Genomic DNA, 13150 nt, shown 5'->3' on the forward strand with positions numbered 1-13150 from the left:
GCAAGCATGAAAGGAAATTCTTACATCCACGACAGTGATGTGGATATATGAATTGTTTTGGCTGATAAAAGTCACTTGGAACTGACATTTCACATGGCTGTTTGTTAAAATGGATAGTGATAGAGAATTAACAGTTTATGATAAGGCTGAAAGCTGAATGCTAAATGTTGTGACTATGTTTATAGTAGTTTGGGAGAACTAGAAACAAATGGAACTAGAAATTTTAGTAGTAAGAAGTTAGGTATTAAGGGGAAAAAACTAATATTAGTATTTTATTTTCAACTTCATCACTAATGGAAGTCCCCTGAAGGAAATCCCTACCGGTAGCTTTTCATATAACATATTGAAAACATATTTTGTTGTAACATTCACTTAACTGTAACCCTTTTCTATGCTGGTGCTGTGCCTACTTGGGTCTCTAAGACTTAGAAGAGCTGGGAAGTGCTTTGGCATGGTGGTTGTACATGCACTTTCTACACGCACATCAGAGAATGAAGTTCTGTATGACTGAAGGAACTGGGTTTGTGCAAGTAAGCACAATGCCATTATAAAATTATTTTTATAACTGAAGATTCTTTTTTCAGTAGTAATTATTTAAATTGGAACAATTCAAAAGCAAACCTGCCAACACAGAACAAAATTACATTGCTGTTTTTTTAAAAAGTTGCTGTTACAATTGATAAACAACTGTCTGTTTCACAACAAACTTTCTTTGTGTGGAGATTTTTTGCTCTATTTGGTTGGATAGGGCTAATTCCACAGTTGAACAAACTTAGTGCAAATGATTAATTAATTCAAATAAAGTATGCAGAATTGGGTATCAGCCACAAAGTAATGTTATGTGAGAATTTTTAATACTGGCTTTATTCCAAGTTACCAGGGCACTGTCTCCAGTCCTCTCCCCTCCCCCCCCCCACAAATGTTTTTCAGTTTTCTGTTCCTTGTGGACTAAATCTCCAAAACATTTTGAGAACAGGCTATCATTTTTATTATATGAAAGAACATTTTCCCTCATTCAGTCCTTGTGAAAACATTACCAATGCGGATACTTCTCAATCCAAGGGCATGCTTGATAAGCAAAACTTTTTTAAAAAGTAGAAATAGAAAGCATGCAAATGTGAAGTAATCCTTCATTTAATCTGGAGTGTTTTTATGTCTTTTCTACTTTACTTTTCCAACAGCAATCCATGGTTGGTTAGATACCTTCCATGCCAGCACTCTGTGTGGAACAGTATTCTATTTCCAAATAGCAAAACTGGTTTCCCTATTCTTAGCACATATGTTCACCTGCTTCTTTGGATCCAGGCATTTAATTTTGAATGTATTATTTTCTGGATTTTTGAATATTGGAATAAAAGGACCAAAGGAAATTACGTTTCTTTTTTTTTTAAGGAATACAACCACAGTGTGATAAAGAAATGCATGATGTTAATATTGGTCTGCATGGCAATTGATATTGAAATAAGCCAGAATCATTTTTGCACAAGGCCTTTTTAAGACTCAGGACCACAGGCAGAATGTTCATTTATTCTCCCACATACACTTCCTCTCTTTTATGTCACTTTGTCTCCCTTTTTCTTTTGAAGTCGAGTACCTTATGACTGAACGCAAACCCAAAATACCGAAATGACCCTTGGTAATATAATATCACTGATCCTTTCTGAACCATGTTTTGAATGGGGATCTTTCCACATATGGGACCTGAAGCATTTGCCACGTTTCCCTCCAAAAGGGCTTTATACCTACCCACACTGGAGTGCACTCCAAAACTCAGTATGTCTCAGCCCCCAGCATGTGTATATTGAGAAAGTGATTGAACCTGGAACCTGCACACCTGATATTCATGTACCAGAAGTCATATTTTCTTTTTTCTACATTTTTAGTTGAACATGCATATGAGATTGCTTTGTTCAGCTGCACAAACAGAACTCTTTTTATACAAAACCCATTCACACATTGACCAGAAAGCATGGAGAGATCAAAGTGAGAGGAAGATGGGATCAAGCATGCAGTCTTCCCTGACCTCTCTCCCATTTCCAAGTAAGAATTGGATAGAGTTGCATAGATATTGCAGATTAAAATGGACAGAGGATCCTCAAGTATATAACATAACACTGAGTAGGAGAAATATTAAAAGTTGTTGCTTTACAGCAAAGATGTAAAGTTACTTATAAAAAAGCATGCATGTCCTTGATAAGAATGCACCATTTGGCTCTTCTGTGTGCAGAACTACATTGATAGTGGTAAGCGTACTATGAATAACCATAACAACCTATTAACTTTTCAGACAAGACGTTGATTAACTAGTAACTCTCATGCATTCAGATTTAATTGATTATGACATTTATATCCCACTAGCCTCTTGGTTATATTTTCTATCAGGAATTAGATTCTCTTCTAATGATTTCTTACTGAGTAGTAAACAATTTATATTTGCATGTATATTTGGAAGTCCTTAAGCCTTGATGTATAGCTTAGTTTTGTGGATAGCATTTTAGACAGTATTTGATTGCAGAAAGCTAGCAGACGGTTTCTGAATTTGAATACTTAGCCAAAAAGCAATACACGAGGAGGAGTTCTCATGTGGTCAGAAGAAAATAACCCAATATTACATTTTACTGTAACAAGACAAAGATGGAAACCAGGCCTCCCCTCCCAAAATAGGGGGCCAGTCAGCCTTCTGCATAATTCAAGCAGCAGAAAGGGTAGGAGAAAATGGAACTTTGATTTCACTTCTTATAAAACTTGTATTTGATACATGTCAGTCACTGGAATTCTTTCATAATGGCTTCTTTGCTTTTTCTTCAGTAAAATTCGTTGTCAGAATTTCCTGGATTCTTGTGTGCTTGTTTAATTGGTTCCAGTTTAGCCTGTCAGGCAGAAGTCTAATACTATCCATGATGCATTCTGTGATTATTTACTCTTCAAAGACATCCTGTAGGAAAACATTTTGCTGTTATACACTCATGTCTACTTTGGAACATCACATGTCCAGATTTAATCATATTTAACAATAGGCCCAATGAATTTGAGTTTCACTGATTGCAGTATTTCTGCTTTACATTTGAATAAATATGAATCTAACTCTTTAGTAATGATAAAGTAAAGACTCCCTCAAATTGAGTTCAACTCTTGGTGATTACAGAGATACAACCTTGCAGCTTTCTTGGCAAAAGTATGGAGTTATTTGCCATTGCCTTCTTTCAGGACATTTCTTTTAAAAATTTCCCTAGTATTCCCCTATTATTTTCTGGTGATCTCTCATCCAGGTACTAACAGGTTGGACCCTGTTTAATTCCAAGCCCAGACAAGGCTGGTCAAGGCAATATTATTTTTGCTTTAAAAAAATGCCACAGTTTTCCTTCTTTTGTTGGTTGGTTGTATCATATTTTTGCATTACTCATAGGTATCTTCATTTCTAAAACTTGTAATGGCCTACAGCAAGCTTCCCCAAGTTGATGCTGTTGGAAATTCTGGCTGGGAATTTAGAGCCTTTTATTTCCAATATTTAAAGAGCAGCAGATCTGGGAGTGCTGACCTGTTCTGTGTCTTCCAGGCTAAGTGAATTTTCTCATACCAGCCTTTTCAGGGCTTTAGAACTGTTGTTTTTATGTTGCAGATATGAACTCTTAATGAAAGGTAACCAGTTTATTGAAGAACAAGAAGGAAACCTTTAGACTTTAAGCTGTTTCCTACATCTTTTGAACTTCTATTGTTGTTCTTGCTGTCTTGCTAAATAACATTTTTGTCACCTGCTGAACTTTAGCTGTCCTGTTATATATGCTATTAAATGATGATGGAATTGCATCAACAAAATACACAACTGGGCATTTTGCTGGATTTTGAAGTTGAACTTAATGCTTTTGCAGGTTGAAAATTGGTGTCCTCGTTTACCCTGGAGAGCAAAAAATCCCAATGAAGAAATGGATCAGAAGACAATGGTAAGAAGTAAGCCTTGCCCCATTTAAAATGGGCTTTAGAATTATTTTTTTTTAATAAAATATATTTCTGAATGTTTCCACTAAGAAAAATAAAGTATAGATAGTAACAGACAGAGTCAGTCCAATCAGAACATCCAGTATTCTGGTAATGGTTGGTCCTATCATCTTTTCCCATAACTATTGTAGAAAACAGTATGTTGGAAATCAATTCTGAGAAAAAAGTTAAATAATTTTAGCCACTCAGCAAATATTTAGATGCATGGTTCATTTTAAAATGACTAGATTTACTGAATTTGCAAAATATATTTGAGACTTAAATTCAGAATCTTTATTTGGTGGTGGTCAGTGAGCAGTGTTTGGCTATGGTATATCTTTAGTGGGATTTTGATAAGATAAGTAAAGGTGCAAATAGCTTTTTGGGATGTAAGGGGAGCCAAATATGATAAATCAGGAATTTTCAGAGGTCAGCAACCTTTTGTGTCCCCAAGTCCCATTGCTAGATTTCAGTAAGATCTTATGTGATATCTGGGTATTCTCATGTGAAATGTTGAGAGACTGTAGCTTTTTACAGGAGATTGCCTTACTATTATGTTTTTAGAATAATAAAAAAGTATTGTTTTACTAGGCTTCGTGAGCCATTTAGGAATCTAGGTAGGTTTTCTGACACCTGTGAGTATTGCAAATATTTTGTTAGTGTTAATTTCCACTTTCCTGCTTTTGAATTTGAATTTTGAAACATCTGCATGTCCCTTTTATTTAATTTAATGTAATGAAAATGGAACAGCAACCTCTCACCTACACAAATACACATTGTACCCGGGTATCACAAAGGGACATTTTGATCTTGCACTACCACTGATTTTTAAAATGTGTTGTTTAGCTGAAGGCTGAAATCAGAACCAATTTTGATTTGCTGTACAAAATGATGTTGAGACATGAAGAATTCCGATGGATGATGCTGCGAATAAAGAGAATGGCTGATACTTGGATAGAAGCAATAAAATCACTTGCTGAAAAACAAAACTTGGAGAAGAGAAAACAAAAAAAGGTGAGTTCACTACATAAAATATATTTTTACATTGCTTAAAACTTGCAAAGCATGTTGCAACTTCATCTGCCTAAAAGGAAGTTTCCTGGAGTGGAGCTCAAGTTCTGGTGATTACATGGACAGATCTATGTGGTTTTCTTGGCAACGATACAAGAAAACTACTCGCCACTGCCTTCCAGTCTATTACTTATAGCCCTGAATTTTCCTGAATATGTGTGTGTGATTATTGTAACTTACTCAACATGGAACTGCCTTTAAAGACCACCCACAACTATAGCTGGTTCAGAATGTGGCAATCATTTACTGTCGGGGCTGAAATATTCGCTTGTAAAGCCTGTACTACAGGAGCTGAATTGGTTGCCAGTTTGTGTCTGGGTGCAGTTAAAGGTGCAAGTAATAAGTTTTACATGCTGTAGGACCTGGGTCTCAGTGAGATCACTAACTTCGGTTGAAAGCTGCCTGCCCAGTATGTGTCAGTAGAAAGTAGAAAGAACTGATTTGGAGAAAAGTATTTTTGGCCAAAGCTTCCCTCCTGTGGGTCTGGTTATCCTTAGAAATAAGAAGAATAAATAAGAAGCATCTTCATTATTAACACTGCCAAAAAATTGGTTATTTAAATAGGCTTTCAGGGATTAAGGGTGTGAAAACCTAAAATGTAGATGGTACTATTTTTTGTGGTTTTATGAAGGCTGTAGTTTGTAGATGATTGGACTACAATTTAATTTATATTATTTACGTATTTATTTATATTTATATTATTTATATTTATGTTCTTTGTTTTGTTTTACTTGCAAGACACTTAAATTTGCTTGATTGAAGTGCGCGTAATAATAAATAAGTAAATGCATATATTAATATATAAATATGGAAGTATAATCCCCAATGTTCCCAATAGTTGGGAAAACTGATATATATTTATATAAGTGATGGAGATTGATTCCTGTGACAGTCTGTCAAACATCACATAGTGATGTTTAACTTGGAAAGTAATAAGGAAAACTAAAATATAATATATTGACTTTTGTCCTTGTGTAGTAGAAATGAAGAGAAAGACATGTGTCTTCTGCCACTGGCCAGAGGTCTAGGGTGGGGTCACTAAGTTATCTATATACATATTAAAGCAGGGAAATTCACATTAGAAATTTTCAATAGTTGGTGCTGAAATTGTTCCCCATTGCCTCTTCCTTTTGCAGGTCCTCGTTCATCTGGGACTCCTCACAAAAGAATCTGGATTCAAGATTGCAGAGAATGCCTTTAGTGGTGGCCCACTTGGTGAACTAGTGCAGTGGAGTGATTTAATTACATCTCTCTATTTACTGGGCCATGACATAAGGATTTCAGCTTCGCTGGCAGAGCTCAAGGAGTAAGGAGATTATATTCCACTTTAAAACTAAACCACCAAAACCATTCCTTAACTGCAAATTCTCGAAGTGTTCATTGTACAGACTGTAATTTTGTGAAGAGGAAAATGAAAGTGATAGTTCCCTAAACAGTGATAAGATTGTTTTCATAAGCTAAACAATGCACCATGAAACAGATAATATACTTACTTTGTGGTTGCTTCCTCCTGAGTTTTGATTAAATGAATACTAGAGAATTCAAACTATGCAGCTTTATTCCCTGTCATTACAGGTGTGTTAGACATCTGCAGAAAAAATAAATGCGCCTAATTTGTTGCCTTCCTTTCTTAAATTAACTTTATTTCTTAAAAAGAAACTTGTTATTCGTAAATTAAATTGACTGTAATTTGTGTGAAAATAGTTGTTTTACTATGATTTTGATCTATTTTGACAGTCTTTATTTCATATTATCCATAATTTCTAAAAGTACTGATTTAGAATATTGCACTGGAAAGGCACGGAGAACCATAGCCTTGGTTACATTCACAGCACAGGCTATTTAAGGCTGTTTAATAGAAGAAGTTTGTTATGTCACATCAATGACTATTACTGATAAGGCCTCAGAACTGTTCAGCTGTAAATCATCTTAAAGCAAACCTAATGTTGCTTTCCTATAAATAAGACAGTAGCTGTCACTAGAATCTGTCCTGTCTTGGATTATATAGAAAGAGTCATAAAAGCAGATATCTGGAATGTTGGCTTGAAAAATTAAACGTCTGTTGACGTTCATTCTTCCTGTATAGCACTGAATAAGAAATTAAGAAATATAGACAATAACTATAATGAGTTCTACCAGCACAGTGTTTTGCTTATGTAGAATCAGGTTGTCAAATGTTACTACTCTTTTGTACATTTTTATACGAAAGTCTTATTTTTATATTAATCATTATGGTTTTAGACAGATAATTTTGTGGTTTAGGATACTTCTTTGGGAAAATGTCTGAAACTTCTATAATTCCAGACCCAGTGCTTCTTTGCAAGAATCTTGCCTTTACTTCACCATTTTGTGAGTTATTCTGTAGTTAATTTCTGTAGAAATTAAACAATAAACATGTAAATGCAGAATTTTGCTTAAAAATGTATTTTCCTTTTTTTTTTGGCTAGGATTATGAAGAAGGTAGTTGGTAACAGATCTGGCTGCCCTACACAAGGGGATAAAGTGGTAGAGCTTATTTATATTGACATTGTGGGACTCACTCAATTTAAGAAAACTCTTGGTCCATCCTGGGTTCATTATCAGTAAGTATTTGTCTTTTACGAAACAATTTTCTTTACTAACCATGGGACACTTTTCATTTCTTTCCATGCTTATTCTTGATCCTGAAATTTTCATTTCTCTCTGTTCACAAGCAGCTTTCACATAGGGCATTTTGATACAAGAAAGTGTCTATTGTTATATACCTGGCTTAGCTCTTGATGTATATTTGTTGAGCTTGGACGAAGGAATTTTTATGGATGAGCTGCTATTTGCACATAGACCTCCCTGTGATTTGAACATTCAGTTGCACAGATGGCTTTATTCTATGGAGCCTGAACTTGTGAGCAGCTTCCTTTACACATGTTGGTGTTGACCGTGCAGTTCTAGCCTGGGGATAAACTGTTGGATTGGGGCCAGCAATGCTACTCTGGTCTTATTTCCATCCATAAGTGCATAAAGTAATAGAAATAAAATGTTAAATATTATTTGTAATGTTGTTGCTGATTTGTACAATGTTTAAGTTTGGTTTGATCATGCTTTCCTCCTTTGGTTCAAATCTAGTGCCATACTATATTTTGCTGCTTTATTCTAGTTTGGAGGGGGAATTCTAGTTCTAGTTTGGAGGGGGAAGTACAATCCTTGCTTTGAGGGATCAAATATAATTACAAGGAAAGTTTTTTTTACTAAAATGGAAGACTCTTATTGAAGGTAAGCCAGAATAAAATATAAGATGGATATGCACACATTCATGCAGCAACCTTTTTGTGTAAAACCAGGATGAGATAATATAGTTGGATATAATTACCTGAGAAGAGCCTGCATGTTCCCCAAACAGCATCTGAATGGACAGTATTTTATTTTCTGGTGTCCTGTATCAGTTCATTGAAACATAGGTTTAATCTTAAGTGTTAGAGGAAATGTGGTTAAGTCAGGTCAAGAATTATCAAGGTTTGGATTGACTTAGTCCTCAACCTTCCTGGTAATGCAGGAAGCTGTATGATAATGTGTCATCAGTAGAAGAGGCACGGGTGTTTTGTTTTGTTTTTCAGCCTTTTGGGAGAGATTCATTCTGGCAAAAGGAGTAGGCAGATGTATGAGGGAAAGAAACTTGCACAGTAACAAGATTACTTGAGAAAACGCATTACATGATTTTTCTTAATTTTGATTTGTTCTCATTTAAAAACAAGTACTTTAATTTTAGTGCAAATTATGACTGAGTTCATAATACACATTTCTTTGTCATCAGTTTTAATACTCTGGGGAGAATCATGTTATGTAAGCTGTCACTGTTATGGCAGATAGTTAATTCAGTCTAACCTTTTGTTAATAGTTAAGTTTCGAAGTATCATCCCACATCCTTCTTTGGTAAAAACTCCATGTTGTTATTCAGATTCTACTGTCCTTAGTAGACTAACTTAATAATTTTCTTCTGCTATATGATTTACTATTGCTAAGTAATATTTGCCTCTTGATGACTTTGGCCTAGATCTACTGCTTAAAACATTTTATGAAAAGCAGTGGGCAGAAGTTTTTAAAGCATAGTCACAAGTTAAATATTTAGGTTGGTTTTTTTTATTTCTCAATTTCTTATACTCATGTTGGATCAAAACAACCTTCTTTAGCCAAGCACTCCCCAGGAGTGTTGGGTCTGCAAATTCGAAAATTCCCAGCCAGTATATTTGCTGGTTTCATTAGCTGAAAATTTTGGGAATTGTAGTCCCATCTCATATCTGGAGGCCATTGGTCTGGAGAAGTCTATATTAAAACAGGTAAATTATTCAGATATTGAATATGAATGTTGTACTTCATGCAGCCCATGCATTCTTCTATGGTCTGTTTGTATTCCAAATAATCATTAAATGAGAAAAACTAGAAAATGTTTAAACCATGTTTTAAAAAGTGGAGCTTTTTTTTTTTTTTTTTTTTACTTCCCCAGATCTGGGAGTATCTATAAACACTTTCTGCATTAACCTTTGCCTTTGAGTACTGTCATTAAATATATTTTATAGATTATATATGGATATGTGCCTATAGGTAACTAGAGCCCCTTTCTCAGTCTAGGAAACTTCAGCTCCCAGAATTTCCTCTTTTTTTATATAGTAATTTTATTAAAGATTATAATTACAACAGTAGCTCCCAGAATTTCCTAATCAGCATGGTCATTGCTGAGAATTCTGGGAATGAAAGCAGAATAATACCTTAAATTTGAAGGAGAAGATTAGTTCTGAGTCCAGAATTCCTGGAGTTGCAGTGCAAAATTCCGCTTGGTTTTGCTGTCACAAGCAGTTCATAATTACCATATTTCCTTTGCCAAAGGGAAAAAAATGATGCAATGTGTCACAGGTTCTTTATTAAACCATACCCAGTTAGACTGACCCAGACTTGAGAGATGCAAAAGCACTGGACTCTGGACAGGTGGTTTCTTTATATCTCCCTATAAGAGATGGGGAGATGTTTTATTTTATAAAAAGAAACATATTAAAGTGGTATGTGAGGGCCTCCTATGTTCTGTTCTATTGCTATCTCTATAATACTAGGATAATTACTATTACAATTATTACGCTCTATATTATTACTATGATAATTACTATTATTATGACCATTATTATATTCTATACTATTACTATTCAATTACTATTACTATGACAATCTTTATAGTATACTCTAAACTATTACTATTCAATATACTATATTACTGTTACGTACTACTCTACTACGATTACCTATATACTGTGCTCTATACTGTCGCTTAGTAGGCGTCAACATTTCTTTCTTAAGCCTGTTCTGTCTCTGAGATTTCTTTTTTTTTTTTATGTTAATGGCCAGCGTGTAGAGCTCTTGCACCTTCTTTACATTGTGCTTTGCCTTGCTGGGCCTTTATACTCCTTTTCCTCTCCTTTGGACCATCCGCTCCTTCTGGAGGAAAAACGCCTTCTTTCATTCGGTTGCTGCAGAGCTCCAGAACACCCGTCTCCTCCCATACCTGTGGTTTATTGGCAACTCTGCTGGCCACGCTGACGCTGGGGAGAAGGCTCAAATGGGAGGGAAGGAAGGGAGCAGAGGGGCCTGCCATGTTGTTCAAGCAGCCTGCTCTTCCATACAGTGCTTTTATATTCAGATTGTGCCAGCACAGATTACATTGTGTTTCAGTTTTATAACATACAGTTTCTAACAAATTCTGTTGTGGTTTTGCTTTATTTTCTCTTCTAGATGTATGTTACGGGTGCTAGATTCCTTTGGGACTGAACCAGAGTTTAATCATGCTCACTATGCCCAGTCTAAGGGCCATAAAACGCCATGGGGGAAATGGAACCTTAATCCACAACAGTTTTATACAATGTTTCGTAAGTTAGTCTTCTCATTAAAATAACTCAGTATCATTCACAATTTATGCTTCTCTTAGGAGGATTTTTCATGCTGTCTCCAAAATTAAGCCAACAATTAAATTAGTTCCTTTGCCTCTAGTTGAAATTTTGTCTCAGCTAGTAGTTTCTTGCTTAAAATAGATGTGTGTTGTTGAGGTTGGGGAAATAATGCATTTATCCAAAGGGAATACTACTTTTTTTTTAATTTCAAATATGCACTTGGAAGGGTGCCTTAGATCCCTGAAGAATGTGATAAAAAAACCAGCAGGTCTGTGAAATCTCCCTTTTGGGGTGGGGAACAGATCATGATGTTTCTATCCAGTAAGTATAGACCCTTTATCACGCTTCTGCCAAAATTGTTTTGTCATATTTCTGATTTCATCTAGAGATCATTTTATAGCCCCTTCCCAACCTCTTGTGGTTTACTTTAATGTGGAGCTGATAACTGATACCAACCCCAATTGCAAGTATAATTTCAATCTTTCACTCTGAAAACCTTATGTAATAAGATAATCCCAGTTTTTTTAAAGGTGGGAAAATAATGTTAAGATAAGGAGTTCTAAGGAGTTTGTTTTTAAATTTTTTGCAGAAATAAAAAGTTAGTTTGATTTAGCTCAATATGTTTCTTAGCAGTGTACTCAACTCAAGCATTTGATGTTTGTTTCAGATGTTCTTCCTGCTTCTGAAGTTCCACAGTAGTTGTTTCTTATGACCTTAAAATAGGTCTAATATAACACCAAACAAAATCCTTTGTGTATAGAAGACACATCAGAGAATGCTTAATAAGGTTACAATTATTTCCTGTTGAAGATGTAGCTTAGGAGTTGAAACTAAGTCATATTTGGACTTGTTCTATTATTGCCACATTTTGGGTTTAAATTCATAGGATTTTTAATAAGATTCTGGATTGAACATTGTGGCTTAAAAATATATACACTTTTATTAGATATTTAGAGAAGTCCAAGAATTGTGGACTTTGGAGCATGGGAGCTGGCTAAAAGCACTACTATACAGTAGCAGAAGGAGAAATCTGCATTGGATTTACTTCAGTGGATTGTTGCTACATGATTCCAACATTTGAATTAGGTTGTTTGTAATGGGAAAGTAACATGACCTTGAAGCAATATGGTTGAAATTTGGAGTTGGTCTGTTGTAACACAGTTTTCCAAATGTTTTTCCTTACTTTTTTGTATTATTATTATTATATTGTTATGGTTGGTCGCATAGTCAGCCAGATGTTTAGGCTGGATTTGGCATTTTTATCCACCTATCAAGTCTTTCCCAAAGACCTGGGATATGCAGAAGTTGTTTGAATATTATGGTTGGTCACAGAGTAAGCTAGATGTCTAGACTGGATTTGGCATTTTTATCCATCTATCGAGTATTATTATTATTATTATTATTATTATTATTATTATTATTATGTCTATATTATAGTAATACTATTTTATGTATGTATATTTTTTTCTGTTGATTAGTTTAATGTAATTATAGAAAAAAAGAAGCTTTTTTCTGAGTGTGGTGGACACTAACATTTTTTGTGACTGACTGAAATACCAAACTTTAATGGATATAATTTTATAATGACCAAATAGCTTATGAAAAATATATTAATATTCCATGAACTTTATGGCCTGTTCAGATCTTTGAATATATTGAAATAACCTACCTGTTTAGTTACTCTATGACAGCCTTCCTCAACCTTTTGATCCTGGAGGAACCCTTGAATTACTTTTCAGGCCTCGGGGAACCCCTACACATTCAGGCTGAAATATAGGCCAGAAGTTACAAACTTATTATATTAGTTTCATGTGTACACCTGTATATGTGTATTAATAGTGTTCCTAAACTAAAAATAAAGAGTGAAGCTTACCTCTTTAATGTGAAACCTGTGCTTGCTTTTTGCTGCACAAATACTCAATTCTGAGCCATGTACAAAATTTATTTAAAATAATGGGATAAAATAACTACAGGAAAACAGCAGGGAAAATATGTGGGAGGGAGAGAGTGATGTCACAGACTAAGTTGGACGAGTCCATTATTTCTTGAAAAATGCACTTCTCCCTCCCTTTCCTGAAATATATCCCTCCTTTCCTGAAATATATTCTTCCCTCCCTGCCATATAGCGTTCACCTGTTATCAACGGTCTCCCCTATTTAGCATCAGAAATTAAGAATGGATTTAACCAAATAAACACA

General features: G+C 34.9%; 1 protein-coding gene across 4 annotated transcripts in view; it reads left to right on the plus strand.

Moving 5' to 3' along the window:
- MGAT5 (alpha-1,6-mannosylglycoprotein 6-beta-N-acetylglucosaminyltransferase) overlaps positions 1 to 13150 on the plus strand; it is a 141989-nt gene that overhangs the window by 106090 nt on the left and 22749 nt on the right. For all 4 annotated transcript variants that reach the window (XM_088146490.1, XM_088146493.1, XM_088146491.1 and 1 more), the window contains 5 exons: positions 3870 to 3941; positions 4822 to 4989; positions 6183 to 6352; positions 7494 to 7628; positions 10798 to 10931. In XM_088146490.1, the coding sequence (XP_088002616.1) occupies positions 3870 to 3941; positions 4822 to 4989; positions 6183 to 6352; positions 7494 to 7628; positions 10798 to 10931 (679 nt within the window). The remainder of the gene's footprint in view (positions 1 to 3869; positions 3942 to 4821; positions 4990 to 6182; positions 6353 to 7493; positions 7629 to 10797; positions 10932 to 13150) is intronic.

Source organism: Python bivittatus, unplaced genomic scaffold (genome assembly GCF_059951505.1).
Source record: "Python bivittatus isolate LINGU-HERP-01145 unplaced genomic scaffold, Pbiv_v1 ctg000480_np1212, whole genome shotgun sequence".
NCBI classification, from domain to species: Eukaryota; Metazoa; Chordata; class Lepidosauria; order Squamata; family Pythonidae; genus Python; species Python bivittatus.